Source organism: Haliotis rufescens, unplaced genomic scaffold (assembly GCF_023055435.1).
Source record: "Haliotis rufescens isolate VD_foot unplaced genomic scaffold, xgHalRufe1.0.p SCAF_10, whole genome shotgun sequence".
Taxonomy (NCBI): Eukaryota; Metazoa; Mollusca; class Gastropoda; order Lepetellida; family Haliotidae; genus Haliotis; species Haliotis rufescens.
The window spans coordinates 1,608,149-1,634,345 of NW_025963780.1; the positions used below are offsets into that span (position 1 = coordinate 1,608,149).

General features: G+C 40.2%; 1 protein-coding gene across 1 annotated transcript in view; it reads right to left on the reverse strand.

The window, feature by feature from the left end:
* The window catches only part of LOC124145472 (parathyroid hormone/parathyroid hormone-related peptide receptor-like), an 87,551-nt gene that overhangs the window by 17,341 nt on the left and 44,013 nt on the right, over positions 1–26,197 (reverse strand). Inside the window, exons 2-7 of the mRNA XM_046515247.2 lie at positions 24,042–24,117; positions 12,612–12,711; positions 11,889–11,999; positions 9,747–9,871; positions 1,362–1,456; positions 288–456 (exon numbers count right to left, since the gene is read on the reverse strand). Of these exons, the coding sequence (XP_046371203.1) occupies positions 288–456; positions 1,362–1,456; positions 9,747–9,871; positions 11,889–11,999; positions 12,612–12,711; positions 24,042–24,098 (657 nt within the window). The 5' untranslated portion in view covers positions 24,099–24,117. The remainder of the gene's footprint in view (positions 1–287; positions 457–1,361; positions 1,457–9,746; positions 9,872–11,888; positions 12,000–12,611; positions 12,712–24,041; positions 24,118–26,197) is intronic.

Genomic DNA, 26,197 nt, shown 5'->3' on the forward strand with positions numbered 1-26,197 from the left:
TCCCCCCAGCAAGATTCAAACTATATCACATCGGTCTGTATCTGATCGAGTTCGGGCCAGGCAAACAAGTGGTTGATATTATGAACAACGTCCCACGTCGTCGGTTACGATGACACGTTATCTTCCAATGAAAATAATCCTGGCAGTCCGATCCATTATGTCGCCCATTCTAGATTCATTACAAATAATATTGCACATGTGCCGCTTCCCTCAACACCTGAAATTGTGTTTGTTTAAATATGAATGATAGTGTTATCAACAAGCATCAACTATAGAACTAGTCTGACCGTTCCCTCTGGGTTGAACTCCAGAATGCCGTGGGTGTTAGCGATCATGTCGATGGGTAGACCCAACCCTCCGAGGAATAGGTTGTCCCTCAGGATGGAGAGCGTGGCTCGAAACATGAAGGACAGAAAGAGGTTGAGGTGGACGATGTTCCGGGGACAGTGTAGACGTCTGCAACAACACGGACGACCATTTCAACATCACCAGATTGACTATTTCAGAATGCAGACACGGGTCTGCCATCGGTATATTAAAAGGGCTGACATTCTCTTTGCAGAGTTAAAAAGATCCGGCGATCTTGGTTCGAATCGACTTCACCACAGCTTAATAACATGTTTTTTCATCTCGTCTAGACTAACGTGATACATATCGTTGGCATTTAGTGAATTCAACGAATACGGGTATGATGCTGACAAACCAAAGAATATTGTCAAGGCAAATATGGGATTTGAACCCTCGATCGAAGAGGAAAATTCTAAACAGTATTGCGACGCCTGAGGCCTCTTAGCAACACGTTCCATCACCTAGACAAGCCACTTCGGCAACATAAGAAATATTTCGTGTTTCTCATCATGCGATTAGGTCGAAATTGGTGTTCATATATTTCCAAAATACTAAAAGAGAAAGTCACAATTGAACTAAATAAAACCTATGACGCCACTACAGGCTTCAGAACATTACTGATTCGATAAAAGGGAAGATGATATATCTGGTCGTTGGAGAAAATTACATCAAAAAGTGCACATTGAAGGGTAAAACATACGTACACGATGTACACACCTGAAATTAGCATACCCGAAATAAACATACCTGTGAAATACGTACTTGAAATATACATAACTGGAATACACATGCCTGTAATACACATACTTCAATTATACATTCATTTATGACACCTGAAATATACATGACACCTGAAATGTACACCATGATACCTGAAATATACATCATGATACCTGAAATATACACCATGATACCTGAAATGTACATCATGATGCCTGAGATATACATCATGATACCTGAAATATACATCATGATGCCTGAAATATACACCATGACACATGAAATGTACATACCTGAAATATACAACGACAAAGACTGCGAAGGTGAGGGAAGTCAGAGACAGCCCGTAGCCAATATTGAACATGATCCGGATGCGAGCCAAGTGTTCCTGTAACAGGGAAAAATGACCGTGCAGTATGCCATTTCAGTAGCCAATAACGCTTGCACACCTGACACAAGAGTGAAACATGAATACACACCAACTATACGAATGCACGTAGGGATATCCTCACTCAATTACCCTCACGTGTGTATACGTGTATTGTGCCGGGAAAAAGCCAATATACTCTTGAAAATTGGATTTGACCACAAAAAAATTACAAACCTTATCAAAACGCTACTTTTCTGATAGCAGTCGCCTAAACACTTGGTTGATTATTTTTACGATAAAGTCATTTGTCTCACAATCCAAAAGGTACGAACCTAATTTTTAAACTGATTTAGAAAAGTGTTTTTTTACGTAGATTAACATGGCTATCCCACTCAGACTCCAAATCGACGAGTACTAATTTTATACTTTTGTTGCCGCGTGCGAGGCAGGGTAACAACAAGTTCCTTCTTGTTTGTTGTTTAACGCCACATTCGGCAGTATTCCAGCTATATCACGGCGGTCTGTATATAATCGTGTCTGGACTAGACAATCCAGTGATTGACACCATGAGCATCGATCCACGCATTTGGGTACGATGACGTGCATCAACCAAGCCATCGAGTCTGACCACCAGATCCCATTAGTCGCCTCTTATGGCAAGCATGGATTTCTGAAGACTTATTATAACTCGGATCTTCACGGGGAGGTAACAACACGAATCATCTTTTAACTTTCTGTGGTATGACGTGGCCGGGGATCGAAACTTCGACCTTTCGCTCTCTGGGCAGACGCCCTGTCCCCTGCACCACTGAGGCGGTCCTATACGAGCGGTCAAGTGTAGATATACCGAATATCCAGCTGTATTCACATATGAGGAACAAATTCGGAAGGCGAGTCCCCTCCACGCGGGAAAGAGTGAGTGAGTGAGTGAGATGGGTTTAACGCCGCTTTTAACAGTATTCCAGTTATATCACGGCGTGTCAGCTTAATGTTGGAGGAAAGCCCGTGGGCCACCCGTGCCCCCTCACGCGGGAAAGAGTGCTAGAAACCATAAAGCGTAATTACGTTTCTTGTTTCAAGGTCACTTAACCTTCTAGCTCGGTACATCAGGAGCAGAGATGGCGAGTGAATGTTGTTTTACGCATGCGACCGTTACAGTCCAGCTTCACCACGGCGGCTTGAAAATAATCGAATTCGGACCAAGACAACCGCGGTGCGAGGCCCTCACACAGCAAGGTCGCGCGTTATCTGACATTTCAAGGCGGCTTTGATGACAAAAGAGGATCATACTGGATTAGTGGGTTACTGGGTTGCTTTCAAACAGACATTCCCACGGGGATTGGGACCAGGCGATTTGTTGGTGAAACGACGACATCAATTACAACAGGAGGGGGCTACCCTTCAGAATTCGCTCCTCATATGTGAATACAATTGCGAGAGAGGCGGTCGGGTAGCCTAATGGTTAAAGCGTTCGCTCGTCACGCCGAAGACCCGGGTTCGATTCCCGACATGGGTACAATGTGTGAAGCCCATTTCTGGTCTCCCCCGCCGTTATATTGCTGGAATATTGCTAAAAGCGGCTTAAAACCATACTCATTCACTCACTCAACTGTCTGAGCATGCAATAAACTTTGTTATAACGTATTCGTTATATCTGTTCTGGATCTTAGGATGGTAGTTAGGACTGGTCGACTAGGAGCTAGTATATTGTGGCTGAGTTGGATCTCCATGTTAAACTGCGTCTTGGTATTTCATTTGGCTGGCTCTATAAAATCGAGATAACTCCGAGCTAGTACAAGCAGCCACACACACACACACACACACACACACACACACACACACACACACACACACACACACACACACACACACACACACACACACACACTAGTACAAGCAGACACACACACACACACACACACACACACTAGTACAAGCAGACACACACACACACACACGTACAAGCAGACACACACGCACAAGCAGACACACACACACACACACACACACACACACTAGTACAAGCAGACACACACACACACACACACACACACGTACAAGCAGCCACACACATACACACACACACACACACACACACACACACACACACACACACACACACACACACACTAGTACAAGCAGACACACACACACACACACACACACACACACTAGTACAAGCAGACACACACACACACACACACACACACACACGTACAAGCAGCCACACACACACACACACACACACACACACACACACACACACACACACACACACACACACACACTAGTACAAGCAGACACACACACACACACACACACACTAGTACAAGCAGCCACACACTAGTACAAGCAGCCACACACACACACACACACACACACACACGTACAAGCAGCCACACACACACACACACATACGTACAAGCAGCCACACACACACACACACACACTAGTACAAGCAGCCACACACACACACACACACACACACACACACACATTTATGTGTACATGTGTACACACGCCGGGAGATAAGTGCATTAATCTTCAACGCCTTTCGCTCCACCCACCTCTAACATAGATCTGGACGTTTGAAATATATGTTTAGAAACCGCGTCACATCGTCCTGACGTCACGAGGTTTCAGCTTCCATAACTCAACTATTGATTCCAGGAAACCTCAGTGAACCGATGTGTTTTAAGTGTTTTACAAATATAAAGAATATACGCTTGGTGCAAATGCAAGTGGTAGAACTTCTAGTCTTGAAGATGGAAGCCACTGAATGTTTGTCTTGGTCGTATGCAACTAAGCCCATCGATTTGTTTGATTCAGTTTCCGCAGCAGGAATCACGCAGCATCGATGTCAGATTGATTGTGACTAGAGGCAAGAACATAACAGCTTAAATACCTTTAGGGAAATCTGAAGGAGTATTAGCTGTATTTACGCGTTAGGCTTAGTCATTAATTCAGACGGGGCAATAATAGTTTCCTAACTCGAGTACATGACCAAAGAACATTTTTGTTTGTTTGTTTGTTTGTTTGTTTGTTTGTTTGTTTGTTTGTTGTTTAACGCCACACTTAGCAATTTCCAGCTATATGTCGGCGGTCTGTAAATAATCGAGTCTGGACCAGACAATCCAGAGATTGATATCATGAGCATCGATCCACGCAATTGGGATACGATGACATGAATAAAACAAGTCAGCGAGCCTGACCACACGTTAGTCGCCTCTTATGACAAGCATACTAAGTCGCTTCAAACGGCAAGCATGGGTTGTTGAAGACCAAGTCTATCCCATATCTTCATGGGTCCACTCATTGTGTTCAGTTCAGAATTTTTTTCATGGCAAGGGGAAAAGTACAATAGCCTACGTACGGTGCATTTTCGCCTGAAGTGCCTAAATTGTATTTTTCAGCGAACATTGCCTTTAATGCTTTGCAGAGAGTCCTTGGGTGGCCAGCAACCAGTGATCGGAGGTTCGAGTCCTAGTTTATGTTACTAGGTTTACCATTACTAACCCGTGCTCGTAGGTTTCACTGAAGTTGTAAACGTCTACGACCTGAATAACTTCGGTCTTTCCTCCCCTATGAAACAGACCGAGATATAACTGAAATACTGTTCAAGGCAGCTTTTAACCCCGTTCCCCCATCACTCATAATGTTCATAGTTGTATTTATATTTCATTTTTGCTTCACAAAGTTATTTAAGACCTAAGATGATCGTAAGTCCTATAATTTAAGTAAGGCTTACGACAGTCGTAGCGTTAAGATGATCGTACTCCTATACTTAAACAGAGGCTTACGAAAGGCGTAGCGTTAGGATGATCGTCCTCCTATACTTTTACATAGGCTTACGACAGTCGTAGCGTTAATATTGTCGTACTCCTATACTTTAACATAGACTTACGACAGTCGTAGCGTTAAGATGATCGTACTCCTATACTTTAACATAGGCTTACGACAGTCGTAGCGTTAAGACTCCTATACTTAAACAGAGGCTTACGACAGTCGTAGCGTTAAGATTGTCGTACTCCTATACTTTAACATAGACTTACGACAGTCGTAGCGTTAAGATTGTCGTACTCCTATACTTTAACATAGACTTACGACAGTCGTAGCGTTAAGATGATCGTACTCCTATACTTTAACATAGGCTTACGACAGTCGTAGCGTTAAGACTCCTATACTTAAACAGAGGCTTACGACAGTCGTAGCGTTAAGATGACCGTCACTCCTGTACTTTAATAGAGACTTACGACAGTCTTAGCGTTAAGATGATCGTACTCCTATACTTTAACATAGGCTTACGACAGTCGTAGCGTTAAGATTGTCGTACTCCTATGCTTTAACATAGGCTTACGACAGTCGTAGCGTTAAGATGATCGTCCTCCTATACTTTAACATAGGCTTACGACAGTCGTAGCGTTACGATCACTAACAGGACCCAGGTTACACATGCTGCAATAACGTTGCCAAGTCACGTGGCCCTTGCACGCGAACCACGTGACCTTGCATGACGTCAATTCTTTCAACCTATGGTCCGTCCGCCCAGAAGTAATTAGCGGAAAAGGAAACAGACGAACAATCGCACCAGTGTGCTGACAACAGCAGGTATAGATCATGATGTGTGTGCAATCTGTCACGTACGCCAAAATAGATTCAGTAATGTATTAAATCAGTTCGTTTCCTTGTGCTGTCGACAAATATTTATGGAATATTACTTTTATTACTTCCAGTGTCAATAACGGGAATCGATATTTATGTTAATAGAAGACGGTAATCTGAACACTAAATCTAGATATCAACATGATTTGTCTTAATGACTTTTCATCATTCACAGACTGGATGTAACTGTTGGCACGGGTGGCCCAGTCGTCTAAGGCGCCGCGATTCGCTGTGCAGAGTTGCGTCCCTTGGGCACGCCAGAAACCTATGATTGTGGGTTCGAATCCCGGTTCGCCCCGATTATGTTTCTAGGTTTGTCAGCTCCATACCCGTGCTCGTGGGTTTCACCGAAGTGGTAAACGTCTGAGACCTTCATCACTTCGGGCTTTCCTCCCACATTAAGCTGACACGCCGTGATATAACTGGAATACTGTTAAAAGCGGCGTTAAACCCAACTCACTCACTCACACACTGGAGGTAACTACTGTGTGTTCTTAGGGTTGTTATCGACATTCTTCTTCCTCAAGGTGTGTTTGTTTGTTTATTTGTTTATTGTTTAACGCCGCACTCAGCAATATTCAAGCTATATGACGGCAGTCTGTAAATAATCGCGTCTAGATCGAGTCTAGTGATTGATATCATGAGCATAGATCCACGCATTAGGGAATTGACATGCATCAACCAAGTCAGCGAGTCTGACCACCCGATCCCGTTAGTCGTCTCTTACCACAAGCATAGTCACCTATTCTACCCCGGATCTTCACGGGTCTCCTCGGGAAGTGAGTTGGGTTGAAGGTCGCTTTGAAACGTTTTTCACTAATGTTATGATCCGTGTGCATGACTTATAGTGAAAATTTGAAAAGGTCACAGAATTTTACTGCTTGGGTCACACTAACGAAAACAGATATGACGAGGACAAACCACGCACCGCAATCAAAGCAAATCTGGGATTCGAAACATTTGGATGACGCCAATCGTTTGTGATTAACATACTGATGACGGCTACATTGATGACGAAGCTAAGTATCTTTCTGAAATATTGCCATTTCGTGGTGCAGATCAAGCGAAGACAGGGTACTGTACCAGATCAAGCGAAGATAGGGTACTGTATCAGTTCAAGCTAAAACAGGGTCCTGTACCAGATCAAGCGAAGATAGGGTACTGTATCAGTTCAAGCCAAAACAGGGTCCTGTACCAGATCAAGCGAAGATAGGGTACTGTACCAGATCAAGCGAAGATAGGGTACTGTACCAGATCAAGCGAAGATAGGGTACTATACCAGATCAAGCGAAGATAGGGTACTGTACCAGATCAAGCCAAGACAGGGTACTGTACCAGATCAAGCGAAGATAGGGTACTGTACCAGATCAAGCGAAGATAGGGTACTGTACCAGATCAAGCCAAGACAGGGTACTGTACTAGATCAAGCCAAGACAGGGTACTGTATCAGATCAAGCCAAGACTTGGAACTGTACGAAATAACCATCAATATACCAGCGGTCAGACATACCGAAGGTGAACAGTAGAGATCGATATTGACGCATACATTGACTGCATATCTGGTTCTAATCAATAATCTCCGTCTGCTGACATTGTTTGAGAACATTAATATGTCTTTCAAATATGTTTACATAGAGATTTCATACTCGCCAGATGTTGTTTATCAAATTAAGTTAATTGCTTTACATGATTGTACTTATTGAACTTTTTGTTCCGGCACATGCATACATGTGTTCGTCCAATTTGATTAAATAAACATAAGAAATATCTGTACATTGTAAGGAACCCTTTCAAACTCCGAATGTTGCATGTAGAGTTCAGAAAAAGTCGTTACTGTGGCATTTGGATGTTAGAGTTAGTGAGTGGGTAGAGGCTTTACGCCGCTTTTAGCAATATTCCAGCATTTTCACGGATGGGGAAACCAGAAATAGGCTTCACACATTGTACCCATGTGGGGAATCGAACCCGGGTCTTCGGCGTGACGAGCAAACACTTTAACCTCAACCCCACCGCCCCTTTGATGTTAGAACATATATACAGGTACATACATTGTATGTATTTTAAAGAGGTTGGTATCCGTAATATGACTTTTCGTAATGAAGCAGACACAGGACTTCACAAAACAAATAAAATAGTCTCTTTAAATGGACTCCCGAAATATTTCGTATACAATATTAATATAAGTAACAAAGTATGGTTGAATAATTTCTGTATGAACACTTTCTGGAAGATACATAATTATAAATATGGATATGAACATTGTGATTTCTTTTGCATATTAAGTATAGGGAACATAAATACTATCTAGAGTAAAGTACGTTAATAATGAACTGACGAATATAACGAACTATTTCTTGGTCCCGTCCATTTGCTGTGGGGGCACGGGTGGCCCAGTCGTCTAAGGCGCCGCGATTCGCTGTGCAGAGTTGCGTCCCTTGGGCACGCCAGAAACCTATGATTGTGGGTTCGAATCCCGGTTCGCCCCTATTATGTTTCTAGGTTTGTCAGCACCATACCCGTGCTCGTGGGTTTCACCGAAGTGGTTAACGTCTGAGACCTGCATCACTTCGGGCTTTCCTCCCACATTAAGCTGACACGCCGCGATATAACTGGAATACTGTTAAAAGCGGCGTTAAACCCAACTCACTCACTCCATTTGCTGTAAATGCTGCACATATGCTTATAACGAACAACGTATATTACGAATTAAAGTGAATGGTCCCTTTGATGGGATACATCATACTGACAGTATTTTGTTCACCCACACTAAATGGTTGATCATTTGTTTCATTCCATTGGCTTTCCTGTGGACATTCTTTGTTTTGTTGACATGACATTTCAGTTTCTGGTTTTAATGTCCAATATTTCACCAAAAAACGTTTCTATTACAGTCCAGATTACATTGAATATTTACCTCAAATTGCAAGACCACTGTTTGGTTGTTACTATCATAAACACTACAAACACGAAAACGTCGGTTTTGTTTTCGTATATGGTCATATTACGGAAAAAACGTCGTTTTTTGGACGCTTTCAAACCATCGTTTTTCCGTTCAAATAACGTCGTTATTTGACATCAGAAGTTACTGGGAGAGAATGATATCATCTGGCTCCTTCCTTCCCTGACTGACTTTGTCAATCAAACAACAGCGTCTACCGGTATTTCTACTTCTCAGATTGTATTGGTCAGTTCTCGCGTGTTACTCACTCGGGGCAGATGGTCAGTAATTCCTCGTTTCTATAAACAAAACTAAAAACTATCACCATAATCATACGAAATCTCTGCCAAACGCAGAGTATATTCTACGATTCCTAATATATATCATCAGCATGTGTTAATGAACCACCATCAAATAATGATAATAACAGATGTTCGCGAAAATGTGAGAATATTCTGCCCCCAACGGTGGCAACCGTCACAAACACACGCAAAGGCAAGTCAAGTGTTCTCATGAACAAAGTGTGAACTGCATCGGATATCATTGGTCACGCCACATCCTCCACATGTCTACCATAATTGACAGTGATCGATATGTATCTCCCCGATGTTTGCTTTCTGAATAAACTAATCATGCAAATCTGTTATGCAGATATATATGTTACACGGGGTAATTATCAGTGGGGTTAAACCAGTCATATGCTATTACCGCAAAAGTAGGGTCTGCCTTGACAGATTTGTCTGCGTAGCAATCCGTGTAATTTGTCCATGTCTCATTGTAGATCGGATTGACGAACCACTCGCCAGTTTCTGTACACGTCCGCGTGGCACGTCCTGAAAATATAATCCATCCATGACAATGTGTGAATCGTTTTATAGGAAGTTTCAGATAAAATATCCAACATCAATTCACAAATAATTCACATGAAATTATATGAATTGAGTTAAAATATCGTACATTGTTTTCCAATTCAACATGATTCACAAAGTGAGTGAGTGAGTTTGATTTTACGCCGCTTTTAGCAATATTCCAGCAATATCACGGCGGGTTACACCATGTCGGGAACAGAACCCGGGTGGTCGGCGTGACGAACGAACGCTTTAACCACGAGGCTACCCGACCGCCCCCGATTCACAAAGAGCTTCTTTGAATCCATCTAAGAGCCTATTTACTAAATTTAAATAAATTTGAATCCTCTAAAGTTAACATTACCCACACTGCCAGGAACTATGTGTTTTTGTTGGAACAGCATCAATACAGGTTAAATCTGCCAAACCAATCCTGCCACTAACACCATTCGGTTCAGTGTGAAGTGGCGGAAGTGCAAAGAGTCACCTCCCCTTGTATTACGAGGTGGAGACTCTTTCATCACCTTCAAAGTACATTATAAACAAGGGGAAACAGGTGTAGTTTACGTTTGATTTGCGTTATTTGCCCTGTTTCGTTAATAATAGACCGCCTCCGTGGTCTAGTGGTAGAGCGTCCGCCCGGAGAGCGGAAGGTCCGGGGTTCGATCCCCGGCCGCGTCATACCAAAAGACGCTAAAAGATGGTACTTGTTGTTACCCTGTCTGGCGCTCGGCATTAAGGGGCTAAAACAAGGACTGGTCGGCTCGGAGTCAGTATACTGTGTCTGAGTGGGGTATTCATGTTAAACTGTGGCATGGTATCCCAGTGGGCTAGCACTATAAATCGGCATCAGTCCGGACTAGTACAAGCAGCCACACACACATACACACACACACACACACACACACACACACACACACACACACACACACACACACACACACACACACACACACACACACACACACACACACACACACACACACAGGCACGTCGCTATATAAGTGCAATAATCTTGGACGCGACGTTAAACCCAATTTCACCTCACCTCACGTTAATAATAGGTTTGAAATATTCGGATGAAGGGACTTCGTGTACTGTTTAAGTGAGCAAACGCAAGTAAACGAGTAAGAGTTTCTGAAGGAAGAAGCGCAGTTAAATTATATGGTCTCAACAAACGGACAGATATATTTATCACAGAGTAAACAGTTCTTTCCCTCAAAAATCTGGGCGTCTCCTCGTCCGGGCGTGTAAACCTCACAAAGAGTCGGTGTGTTTCGTTTAAACCAAATAGCCGCATGTAAAATGTCAGGAAGGATACCCGAGCTCGTTCTGAGTACACTAAGGAAGTTAGATCCTTTATCACTCCTCATTATAATACTGAAGCAAGATAAACGTTCTTATTTGATCAGGGGGCACGGGTGGCCCAGTCGTCTAAGGCGCCGCGATTCGCTGTGCAGAGTTGCGCCCTTGGGCACGCCAGAAACCTATGATTGTGGGTTCGAATCCCGGTTCGCCCAGATTATGTTTCTAGGTTTGTCAGCACCATACCCGTGCTCGTGGGTTTCACCGAAGTGGTAAACGTCTGAGACCTGCATCACTTCGGGCTTTCCTCCCACATTAGCTGACACGCCGTGAAATAACGGGAATACTGTTAAAAGCGGCGTTAAACCAAACTCACTCACTCACTCTTATTTGATTATATTTCGGAAACACACACACACACCATCATCATCATCATCATCATCATCATCACCTATCTCGATTATACCCATAATACCCTCCGGGAAAAGGGAGACATTGCCGTCTAATACTGATCACATTCACCATACAGCGGCGTTCCTTTGCCATGGGTTCGAATCCTTGATTTAACCCGCCGGTCTGTCTGCACCATTCCCGTGCTCAGCGTTTCCACCAAAGTGAAATGTCTCAGACCTACTTTCTCGCCATGATGTACCCCATGTACTGTTTACCGTTACGTCTGTAGTCTCCACTGACTGACCTTGCAGGTTGAATCCGTGAACATATTTTGCACAAGGCTGTTCTGCGACGTCCCCTGCCCTGGTCGGGGGCCAACACATCAGGTCATCCCAGGTCCGGTTACATTGCAGACCTGAAACACGTGGAGTCAAGAAACAATTGATAGTCATGTAATGGGTAAAAGAAAGGTATTGGACATAATCGGTAATGGGGTTTAACGTCACGTTCGAGGTTATTGCGCTTATGTTGCAGCAACATGTACATATTTGTGTTGATTCATCTGAGTGAGTGAGTGAGTGAGTGAGTGAGTGAGTGAGTGAGTGAGTGAGTGAGTGAGTGAGTGAGTGAGTGAGTGAGTGAGTGAGTGAGTGAGTGAGTGAGTGAGTGAGTGAGTGAGTGCGTGCGTGCGTGCGTGCGTGCGTGTTGCTGCATCTGAGTGAGTGAGTGAGTGAGTGCGTGCGTGCGTGCGTGCCAGCGTGCGTGCGTGCGTGCGTGCGTGCGTGCGTGCCTGTACTAGTCTGGGCCTCTACCGGTTATATGATAAACAGCGGGCACAATTACAGTGCCATCAGAAAAGAAGCCTTTGGCCGAATAGAAAGTGCGCCTGTGTGTCAAGAGGTGGTTTGAGGAAGCAGGAAGACGTTGCTTGAAGAGGGACTCATTTCTTCCGCACAAGGTTTTGCTTTGGTTGAAAAACGGTTATTCTAGACCTAGTATCCTAGATCCCAATTATTGGTGACATTACCTGTTAGCTTTGATTTCTCGTACAAGGTTTGCTGAAGACATTTGACATGAGCATGCGTGATTTGTCGATGTTGCTCTTCAGGACCAATAATTACCCGGTTCTGAAAACAGAAATAGCACAGTGTAAGTGAGTGGCATTAATTCCTCCTTGTGGTCCTGTTCTTGTGGTCTAATGGATGGAACGTCTGTCAAACGGTCGCAGGTTCGATCCTCTTCATATGAAAAAACGTAAAAAATGATACTTGTTGTTACCCTGCCTGGAACTCGACATCTGAGTGGGGTACTGTTGCACTGTTGCATTGTATCTCTTGTTTGCACTATTAAAACAAGCATCTGGACACACACACACGCAACACGCACACACACACACACACATCCCACACAAACGCACGTGATTTATTTTGCTGTATATGTGCAATAATTTTGAACGCGACGTTCAGCTCCAATTCACCTCATCTTACATCAGTCGATGCTGTGTTGTTGTTTTTCAGAATAACGATTTTATTGTCAAAGTTTCTCACATGAACAATTCAAAGCAACAAACAGGAACAGTTAGAAGTGATTTACATTCAGTACGATGTTAAAAACTTAAGAAATTATTCTTCTGTACAAATATTTATTTCGTATGGTCTTAATATTGAGCTTTGTTTGAAATAACGCCTTTTATTAGTCATACAGAAGTGAATATTATTTGATAACTTGCCCAAATATCAATATACCTATTTCTGAAATATTTATATAAACAGTTGTAAAAATTCAAATGAACACGATCCTACGTGAAACAGCAAGAGAGAAGCGGCGTGACTATTCCTGCCAATTAAACTAATCACGTGTTCGTGCCATCCTCGTTATAAGGCATTCACAATGGAAGAAAAATGCATAATTTATATAATCAGTAATCAGTCAGTGGGTGGGTTGGGTTTAACGCCGCTTTCAACAGTATTCCAGTTATACCACGGCGTGTCAGCTTAATGTGGGAGGAAAGCTCCAAGTGATGCAGGTCTCGGACGTTCACCGGTAATAAGCGCCAGGATATACTGGTTTTAAGTGACCATCACATTTTGTCTCAATAACTCTTTTAAAAGCATCCCCCCGGCGTCCCACCCACGTTATCATGAAAATCAATGGCCTCTCGATTTCACTAATGAGTAGGGGGCAGGTAGCACTTGACAGGAATAGTGAAACGCTACCTAATTAAGTTCTAGTGTGGGATTGTCGAGAGCACTCATATTCCATTGAGTTCGTATCTTATCACCATGCGGAAATTATGTTCGTATTTTTATATATATTTCTACGTTTTCAAGTATTATTCATTACAATACGTTTAGTGTTATTAAGAATTGACTTTCACTTTGTGTGAGTTCTTATATTTTTTCCTATCACTATTTTACACCTCGAGGTGTGTATTACAGAAATGAATTTAGTACGTGTGACTCCATGAGTGAGAGAGTTGGGTTTAACGCTGCTTTTAACAGTATTCCAGTTATATCACGGCGTGTCAGCTTAATGTGGGAGGAGAGCCCGAAGTGATGCAGGTCTCAGACATTTACCACTTCTGTGAAACCCACGAGCACGGGTATGGTGCAGACAAACCGAGAAACATAATCTGGGCGAACCGGGATTCGAACCCACAATCATAGGTTTCTGGCGTGCCCAAGGGACGCAACTCTGCACAGCGAATCGCGGCGCCTTAGACGACTGGGCCACCCGTGCCCCCTTATTAGATATAAACGGTCTCTTATGAAGTACCTCAGTAAACGAGTCACAGAAACAGCGCGTCGTAATACATTTACATCAACTATTGAAAATCAAAATGGCGGACACGCTAAATGTGACTGGAGAGATTTCCGAAGAGGTCCATGAACCTGTGGCGATTACAAGGGTCAGTCATCATTGATTAATTGGCCTATCAGTGAAAGGTGATATAACTAAGATAAATTCATAGATTGCCCTAGACTGTCATTTGTCAGTCTAGACACGGATTGAGTCCATAGTTTGGATGTGCATTTCTTCGTTTGGGTCACAAGGGCGGGCCATGGCGATGATTCTCTTGAACGGGCATTTAGTCAAATTCTCTGACTTATCCGGAGAATGTTGAAACGCTGAGATAAAGATTAAATGGACTAAATAATCAGAAACAGCGCTTTTGTATGTATTCGTGCTGGGGAATGTCCAGGGGTTTCGTCAGGAAAGTGGAAGTTATTAATCCCTCAGTGTCATTTCAAGACAGTCTCGTGGCATACGCCTTTGAACGTCCAATAAAATGTTGCATATCGTGTAAACTTATTAAAAAAAATATATTAAAAAAATATCATAAGATAAAGGCGGCGGAAATTGTGTTTGTTGTTTTAGGTCACTCAGAAACATTCCATTTCTGTGGAGGCAGCTTGTTGATAATGGACTCGCCAATCCAGTTATTGATAATTATTATGAACAGAACAGAACAGATATTTGTTCATAAAAAAGACTTCTGCCCCTCGTCTAGCAGATACAACAAAAGTATAGATTGACAATGGAGGTAGGACACGATTTCATATTTACAGTAAACAGGATTTAATATATTTAGAAATGTATAACAGTTGTGTTTTACACTTGTTTGTAGCAGGCTAAATAGTTATAATTAAGATGGCTTTTCCCAATAATATTTATGCATATATTTTACTCTGTTATCTTTATATTTGAGACATATTAATAGAAAATGATACTCATCAACAAGTACGTTGACACTTCTATCTTGACAATAATCACAGTATCTAAGAGCTTTGATAATGTTGTGATAGCGTCCAACTTCTATTTTTAACTTGTGACTCGATATGCTAATCATTGTTACATATTTCCTTAGACCACGTGGTAAAATATTGAGATTTATCATTTAACTTAAGCATTTATCCATGACATAAGCTTATGACATAAAAACATGTATGTCATACCCCAATGACATAAGTATGCAAATTAGATATGCAAATTAGATAACCGGAAGAGCGAGCGGTTTGATTTGAAACTATATATTATAAGTGAAGTTACACCAGAGATATAATCAGATTACACAGAATCGTTGTTGTTACCGTTATTAAAGTTTCAATTATTCTGCAAAAGTCTGTTCAAGTATTTTGTTTAAAATAATCCGAGGAACTTTTTTTCTCAGCGAATTGTTTATTTTGGTTTACATGGCTATGGAAAACATGTATCACTACGCACGATCTATACGTAAGATTTCGACAAGTTGCTGATGTTAATGTTTAATGCAATTATTCCTTAATTTGGAAGCAAAAATGTGAAAATGATAAATAGAATTCATCACTCGTGTTTTTTAATATGGGAAATATCAACCTCGTCCCGTTAATCGGTATATGCCTCGCCAAAGGCTCGGCAAATACCGATTAACTAAGACTCGAGTCAATCAACCAAGTCATCGAGCCAGACCACCCGATCCATCTAGTCGCTTCTTGCGACCACCGTAGCAGCTCAACGTTGTCGGACATAAACGACAACCAGAGCAAGCATAGCAACTTCACAGATTTTAATACCTTAGGGCATACTTAATCTCACATGCTTGACCAAAACTAAATTTGAAAAACGGAAACAGCGTAAAACAGACGACTAAGAAAGACAAGCGAAATCGTCCCCCAAACGAAACATTCCGCCGCTGCGGGTACTCTCCTTACTGGGGTCTAAACGAGTCCCAGTGTGCAGCTTAGAGCATCCATGACGTTCGAACCGACGCCCAGTCTGACTGCTTCTGTCGCAAAATTTGTAATACACAAGATCCATGTTAGAAAATGTCTTCAGCAACCCATGTTTGCCGTAAAAGGCGACTATGCTTGTCGTAAGAGGCGACTAACGGGATCGGGTGGTCAGACTCGCTGACTTGGTTGATGCATGTCATCGTATCCCAATTGCGTGGATAGACGCTCATAATGTCAATCACTGAATTGTCTTGTCCAGACTCGATTATTTACAGACCGCCGTCATATAGCTGGAATCTTGGCTAGTGCGCCGGTAAACAACAAACGAAACAAACATTAGTAACAACAATGAAGATGCGTTCAGTTGTTTCCTCAAGGGAGTAATTTCGAATAGGTCCGAGGGCAGCTGGTGTTTTATTATACAAAAGGAATGTTAGTAATAAAGCGCGAGTTACCGATTGTCAGTTATAATCTTAATTGTTCTCTATGTCAAGATCAAGGGTCGTTGTACACATTCAACAATGTATGCAATGTTGATATTTATGTAGGATTATCTAAAATAGCAGTAAAAGTATAATGTATAAAGGCTAAGAATAAAGAGGTAGATAAACGTGGTCACGCTTTAGGTCAAGCCCCTACATCGGTTTGCTTTTACTATTACGAAGCATGTGATTTAATAATAATAATAATAATAATAATTGATTTGTAAAGCGCCTAATATCCATCGACAGTTGCTCACTGGTGCTGTGACAAAGTTAAAATGTAATGTCTATGTACATATGCCAACAATCAGGAGATCTATTGAAAAGCTGAAGTGAAGAAGTGGGTGAGGAGTTTCGTCACTTTCACTTGGACATTTATATACTTTATACGAATATTATGAATATTATTTTACGTCGCGTCCAAGATTATTGCACTTATATAGCGAGGTGGTAATTTAATAAGTAGCATTTTTTCATAAATCTGCATAATCTCCTAAAGTATGATAGGAATAGATATTACCTTTAACTTTTCCCGTTAAACCTTTTGTTAATGAGTATTGACGGGTTAGAAAGGTGTGTAACAAGCTCCTTTTCTGTACAAATTATACAAGTACAACTTATACAAGACTTACAACTTATAAAAGATTTACAATAATGCAAGAAAAACTAATAAAAGTTTTCAGTTTTTCTACCATAGTTATAATATCCTGTTGTATTTCGTACACTTACTGATCCTAGAATCATTATAATTTTAACTCTTACAACCTTAGCAATCTTGTGTAACGTACACTTTTAATCTGTTCATTCTTGGCGTTGATGTACATATAAAAAGTAAAGAAAAGTACTTTATTGTAATGCTATCAATGAATGCCTGAATTACAACTTACATACTTGGATGCGGATGTTGATGATATGGAGAATCTCACCCGAGTGTCTTTTGATATCAAAATATATCAACACTAGTTGATAAAAGAGGAATAATTCCGAGGCTTGCCGAGGATTTTGCCACTTTTATCAACGAGTGTTGATATATTTGATATCAAAAGACACGAGGGTGAGATTTTATTTATCATCCAATATCATTCTTCCAACTTTTTGTTGACAGTAATAAGCCTTGTCTTAAGTGTAAAAAGTACTGCTAACAGATTCAGTAGCAGAGCCATTAGTGATGTCATTTGATTGTGACGTCATGGTAACCAGTGACGTCGCAATGGTCTGCAAAGCATTGTGATGTAATTTCATTGCAGCGATATCTTCAGTGTAGATATCGCTTGATCTCATCCAAGCGATATCTCCTGTGGGAGCCAGGTTTGGATGATAAAAAATATTTACAACCAAGGCTCTAATTTAAAACATTGCAGGCGTACATGTGATTCAGTCATCTAAAGTGCCGCAAGTCACAGTTACGAGTTCCGTCAAGTGTGTATGTGTGCAAGAATCTTATGGGAATCCCAGATTCGCACTAATTATGGCTCTTGGTTTGTCAGCATCAGTCCCTTGTAGGTTTTACAAAATGGCAATCGTCGAAGACACATTCACTCAATTAAACTTGGCATAAGATGTGAATCTTAAAAAAAACACGCCTTCCAGCTTTATATGATATATAAACAAACGTGATATACACCATACCTATAGTACACTTTCCGTGACGACCAATAACCACCTGAGACTGAATTAACTCAACACGCTAATGAGTGAATAACCTTGTTTGGGTTAAAAAGCGGAAAAATAAACACAGAGGGCCTGTCCCTACAATAAGCTTATGGACAATGGAATAGACAAAAATGCGTGAAACTAGTCTTATAGACTAAAGACTCAGTCACCTTGTCTTGGCAAGGAAATCCTCATCTTCCTAAACATACAAGGTTCTTGACCAAAAGAGTAACTTGACTCCCAATCGTAAATAGGTACTTGCGCTAAACAAGACAATCACGGGAAAGTAGGTTTCTCAACGGATTACTAGAAAAAAAAACAGTATGCAAAACCCTCACTAATAAGTTCAGCTCAATACAACCAGAATAAGTAAATTCTAAATTAAAACTGCCCCGTAATTACTTACGAACGAAACCTGAGTTTCGAATACCCACCAAGTCCCATGACGACCCGTAAACGGTCTAGCGATCCCTGTCGATAAAAACACATGAATCCCCAAGGGTTATATACGTGTGCGCGGACCTCGGAGAGGACAACCTGTCCTGGTCAGCCATGGGAATGCTGTATCCTGGCGAGGAGACCAAGGTGTTTTACTTACAAAGGTGAGGTGAGGTGAAATTGGGTTTAACGTCACATCCAAGATTATTGCACTTATATAGCGACGTGCATGCACGTGTATGTGTGTGTGTGGCTGCTTGTACTAGTCCGGACTGATGCCGATTTATAGTGCTAGCTCACTGAGATACCATGCCGCAGTTTAACATGAATACCCCACTCAGACACAGTATGCTGACTCCAAGCCGACCAGTACTTGTTTTAGCCCCTTAATGCCGAGCGCCAGACAGGGTAACAACAAGTACCATCTTTTAACGTATTTTGGTATGACGCGGCCGGGGATCGAACCCCGGACCTTCCGCTCTCCGGGCGGACGCTCTACCACTAGACCACGGAGGCGGCACTACTGACAAAGGGAAAACCCGAATAGCCAACTAACTACTAAACCAATACGGAAGATATGGGCACCAAAGTAAAGCGATCAACATTTATAAGCTATCCAGCGATACCACTAAAGACATACAACCAGCTATGTACAGTTACTGAGGTGGCCAAAATAACCTGTCCATATTTTCATGAGAAATATCTTCAAGTATGAAACAATATCTTTACTGCGTGCAAAGGTACTAAAACATTTTCCATACAAGAATAAGGTAGCAAAGGTATATGAGATAACATATATCAAATCAATACATGATAAAGGTATGCGATTAAACCCCAAGACAATAAATTTACAGGTCACGAATTCTCTAATAATGAATGCAAAAATATTGGACAACGATGACCGCCGGACTTTGCCGATTGGTGACGGAAGCCGGAAGAGGGAAGCGGTGTATCAACTAGACCGTGACTAGACCAGTGTTACTACCCGGTGACATTGGAGAACGCTTCAATGTCAAAGTAGATTATGTAAAATCGTTGTCTGAGAGTTATAAACTTAAGTTATATCATGTGTTATTTTTTTTTAAACTTGAACAGTTTAGATCTCGAACAATCGGCTTATAATGGAAAAAAATTAGAGGAGCGAAGAAAGTCAGGACCCCGCAATTGTGTTGTAAAATAGTACAGATATATAAACTTGTATATTATCTAAAACGGTCAACTATTTGAAGTGAATGGAAAATATGTAATTGTATATATGTCATTCAAGGTCGCCGATTTAAATTGAATAGGTCATATAATTAGGGTGTGTATCTTACATAACAAGGTCAAAGATTTGAATTAAATAGATGTATTAAGGTTTGTGTGTCATATAACAAGGTAAACTATTTGAATTACATTGGAGATATAGAAAGGTATATATGTTATTCAACAAGGTCGCCCATTTGAATTACATAGAGTGAGTGAGTTGGTTTTAACGCCGCTTTTAACAGTATTCCAGTCATATCACGGCGTGTCAGCTTAATGTGGGAGGAAAGCCCGAAGTGATGCAGGTCTAAGACGTTTACCACTTCGGTGAAACCCACGAGCACGGGTATGGTGCTGAAAAACTTAGAAACATAATCGGAGCGAACTGGGATTCGAACCCACAATCATAGGTTTCTGGCGTGCCCAAGGATCGCAACTCTGCACAGCGAATTGCGGCGGAATTACATAGAAGATACAGAGAGGTATGTATGTTATCTAACAAGGTCAACTAATGGAGGTAAATAGTAGATATATAAAGGTATATTTGTGTTACTCAACAAGGTCGCCGATTTAAATTTTATAGGAGACACAAATATTAGGATTTGTATTATAATATTATGTAACAATGTCAACTATTTGAATTAAATAGATGTATTAAGGTTTGTATGTCATATAACAATGTCAACTATTTGAATTAAATAACAGATGTATTAAGGTTTGTATGTCATATAACAATGTCAACTATTTGAATTAAATAGATGTATCAAGGTTTGTATGTCATATAACAATGTCAACTATTTGAATGAAATAGCAGATGTATTAAGGTTTGTATGTCATATAACAATGCCAACTATTTGAATTAAATAGATGTATTAAGGTTTGTATGTCATATAACAATGTCAACTATTTGAATTAAATAGCAGATGTATTAAGGTGTGTATGTCATATAACAATGTCAACTATTTGAATTAAATAGATGTATTAAGGTTTGTATGTCATATAACAATGCCAACTATTTGAATTAAATAGCAGATGTATTAAGGTTTGTATGTCATATAACAATGCCAACTATTTGAATTAAATAGATGTATTAAGGTTTGTATGTCATATAACAATGTCAACTATTTGAATTAAATAACAGATGTATTAAGGTGTGTATGTCATATAACAATGTCAACTATTTGAATTAAATAGATGTATTAAGGTTTGTATGTCATATAAAAATGCCAACTATTTGAATTAAATAGCAGATGTATTAAGGTTTGTATGTCATATAACAATGTCAACTATTTGAATTAAATAGATGTATCAAGGTTTGTATGTCATATAACAATGTCAACTATTTGAATTAAATAGCAGATGTATTAAGGTTTGTATGTCATATAACAATGCCAACTATTTGAATTAAATAGCAGATGTATTAAGGTCTGTATGTCATATAACAATGTCAACTATTTGAATCAAATAACAGATGTATTAAGGTTTGTATGTCATATAACAATGCCAACTATTTGAATTAAATAGATGTATCAAGGTTTGTATGTCATATAACAATGTCAACTATTTGAATTAAATAACAGATGTATTAAGGTTTGTATGTCATATAACAATGCCAACTATTTGAATTAAATAGATGTATCAAGGTTTGTATGTCATATAACAATGTCAACTATTTGAATGAAATAGCAGATGTATTAAGGTTTGTATGTCATATAACAATGTCAACTATTTGAATTAAATAGCAGATGTATTAAGGTTTATATGTCATATAACAATGCCAACTATTTGAATTAAATAGCAGATGTATTAAGGTTTGTATGTCATATAACAATGTCAACTATTTGAATTAAATAGATGTATCAAGGTTTGTATGTCATATAACAATGTCAACTATTTGAATTAAATAGCAGATGTATTAAGGTTTGTATGTCATATAACAATGCCAACTATTTGAATTAAATAGCAGATGTATTAAGGTCTGTATGTCATATAACAATGTCAACTATTTGAATCAAATAACAGATGTATTAAGGTTTGTATGTCATATAACAATGCCAACTATTTGAATTAAATAGATGTATCAAGGTTTGTATGTCATATAACAATGTCAACTATTTGAATGAAATAGCAGATGTATTAAGGTTTGTATGTCATATAACAATGCCAACTATTTGAATTAAATAGATGTATCAAGGTTTGTATGTCATATAACAATGTCAACTATTTGAATTAAATAGCAGATGTATTAAGGTTTGTATGTCATATAACAATGTCAACTATTTGAATTAAATAGCAGATGTATTAAGGTTTATATGTCATATAGCAATGCCAACTATTTGAATTAAATAGCAGATGTATTAAGGTTTGTATGTCATATAACAATGTCAACTATTTGAATTAAATAGATGTATTAAGGTGTGTATTCATTCTAACAATGTCAACTATTTGAATTAAATAGCAGATGTATTAAGGTTTGTATGTCACATAACAATGTCAACTATTACATAGGAAATATAGAAAGGAACATGTATATATGTTATTCAACAATGTCACCAATTTGAATTACATAGAAGACGCATATAGCCTTATATTTTATCTAACAAGGACGCCTATTTGAATCACATAGTGGATATATAATGGAATACATTTTATCTAACAAGAACGCGAGTTGAATTCCATAGTCGATAACAGAGAATCCTGTGTTCCGAGCTCCAGATAACATTTTGAGCAATTTAGTTTTTACTCGAAGGTCTCTATTGTAATTGGGTTATTACATTTTTCATTGGGTAACCAACCATTTTGTCACTCATCTTTTCATCACTTTATTGGGTTTTTTCCCAAAATGAGTAAGCATTTTGAGATTTAAGAAAATTGAAATAATGTTTTAGATGTATATAACGGTTCTAAATATATGACTCGGAAAGTAAATTAGCTCGTAATTGTGTTTCGGAAATTAACTCTTCTGTAAGATTCATTGGGTATTTACGCGTGCTGTTTTCAAACAATTGAGGTTTTTTATTGAAAGAATTCGTTTCTGTACGCAAGCAAATTGAAAGTAATTGGGTTTTGAATAGTTTTCGGGGTATTTTACGCAAATACGCGGCTTATCTGTAGCCCTGACAGTGTTGTTTAATGTGAAAAATATCAACAAAGTCGTATTTTTGCGGTATTTGACGGGCCTTTAGCGACGTAAAACGATTTCGTTCCCACAAATATGTACTTTCTCAGTATATACCCTAAGAGACATAGTAGTTCAATGGCAGGAAATGGCTTCCTGAAAACCTCTCAAATCACTCTTTTCGGTACAAATTAGCATTACATAGATTCAGTGTTTTGATAAGAGCAACATATGCAATTGTTGAAAAATATAAAATTGTTGAAATGGACGAAGTCAACTTTCCTTTGAAATGAACACATCTGATATCCTTTTTAAATGGTTGTAATATGTGAGTGAGTGAGTGAGTTGGGTTTAACGCCGCTTTTAACAATATTCCAGTTATATCGCGGCGTGTCAGCTTAATGTGGGAGGAAAGCCCGAAGTGATGCAGGTCTAAGACGTTTACCACTTCGGTGAAACCCACGAGCACGGGTATGGTGCTGACAAACCTAGAAAACATAATCGGGGCGAACCGGGATTCGAACCCACAATCATAGGTTTCTGGCGTGCCCACGGGACGCAACTCTGCACAGCGAATCGCGGCGCCTTAGACGATTGGGCCACCCGTGCCCCCTGTAATATGCATTCCGGGGATAGTATTACATATTATTACGCTTGTAAACATCAAGAAACCTAACACTGATATAAGATTAGAAAACGAGGACTCTTTTCGTTATGGCCTAATGTAGCCAGGGGTTGAGACATGACTTACAGCATGGCGTATGTCCTAGGAAACGCAAGCATTAAGAATGTTGAAAGTGTCCACCTACCTGTTCACCTTGGTAAAGGCGCTCAAGCACCTCCATCAGAGAGTTACTGTTATTCATCCATGTGTCCTACCAGCACCTGTCAACAGAAGACGTCCTGGGTAATGGATCTGACACTGACATATGTAGGTATCCTGGAACAGACAGTCCATTGATCTTCCTGTGTTTGCTGATAACGACAAACGTTCCGAAGCCATTAGTGTTGAAACGCAGCTACACAGATGTAAAAAATATACCCTCAATCAGGGCATTTGGGCGGTGATGTTTAGCCCTGGTTTAGGATAAATGATGTGAATACTTGCTTAAGGTATTCCTTACGTGTGCGGGGTAAGACGTTAAAGGTTTAGTGATTGTTTGGTAAATTGATGGAGTTTCGTAATAACATATTTACACTGACTAATGCATCACTGAACTGCGATTTAACATCTCGCAGGATTCCGGTAGGATGAAAGCACGTCAGCCCCCGTAGCATCAAATGTCACAAAAAATCAATTTCATACGTTTTCTACTCCAAATCGGATTGAAAAAAACAGAATATATAATTACAAAAACGCTGTGCATCTACTTATGCTTGTGTGTCCGTTAAGGTTAGCACGGACATAATATTTGATCATGAAACCTTAAAAGTGCAAGACTGTTCCAATTCAAGGTGGGTCGAGAAACTAAAAAAATCGTTTAATAAAATCACGGCGTGTAAACGTCTGGGTTCTAACTGCGTGACTATTGTACAGTAACACCACCTTGTGTTATAGATGCGATCCGATTAAACCTGGTATGTTCATCGAATACATGTTCAAATGAGTGAGTGAGTGAGTTTGATTTTCCGCCGCTTTTAACAATATTCCAGCAATATCACAGCGAGGACACCAGAAATGGGCTTCACACATTGTACCCATGTCGGGAATCTAACCCGGGTCTTCGGCGTGACGAGCGAACGCTTTAACCACTAGGTTACCCGACCGCCCCTGTTCAAATGAGGTCGACCCTTGAAGTTCAAGGTTAGAATTGGTCTTCATACACAAACACAAACATAAACCTAAACGTAAACATTAACACAGACATAAACATAAACAAACACAAGGGTTAACACACCAAGCCACACACGCATGCAAACATAAACACCCACACATAAACACATACATATATAAACACAAACAAACATAAGCACACACAGTCATACAAACATAAACACACAGACATACACACACACACACACACAAAACAATACACACACAAAGACACACATACACACACATGAACACACACAAATTTTTACTGCAAGTCCCCTAGACTCGAACGTAGATGGCCACAGGTACATCTATGCAATTTAGCCCTATAAGTTTAGGTAGAGGTAAATTGATCTGTTTCTCGAGGCTTTGTAGCAAATCATAAGGGAAATTGTGAAAATGGATAGTCTCACTATCTTTATCACTGTATTCACGTGCGGTATCTCTAGTTACTTCAGTGAATGAACATACGTCGATTATTTTAAGAATGTCATTGTTTGATAAAGCGAGTGCTACCCTTGAGTGTTTCCATATCGTAAATATCACATATGGAGAATAAAATATGTATTGTGCCGGTAAAAAGCCTCGCACTTTACAAATTGTATTCCCGGTTTTTAGTATACGGAAGCACACTCTGCTGGTAATATCTGTACGAAGAAGGACACGAAAATCCTCGTTTCATTTTGCTGATAGACACAATCTAGTGACCCTTTTGACTGAGAAGTACATATATGATCCCATGAAATTTAACTAAGAGTGGCGGTCGGGTAGTCAAGTGGTTAAAGTTTTCGCTCATCACGCCGAAGATCCAGGTTCGATTCCCGACATGGGTACAATGAGTGAAGCCCATTTCTGGTGTCCCTCGCCGTGATATTGCTGGAATATTGCTAAAATCGGCGTAAAACCATACTCACTCACTAACCAAGAGTGAGTGAGTGTGTGAGTTGGGTTTGACGCCGCTTTGAACAGTATTCCAGTTATATCACGGCGTGTCAGCTTAATGTGGGAGGAAAGCCCGAAGTGATGCAGGTCTCAGACGTTTACAACTTCGGTGAAACCCACAAGCATTGGTATGGTAGTGACAGATTTAAACCAAGAAACATAATTTTGGCGAACCGGGATTCGAACCCACAATCATAGGTTTCTGGCGAG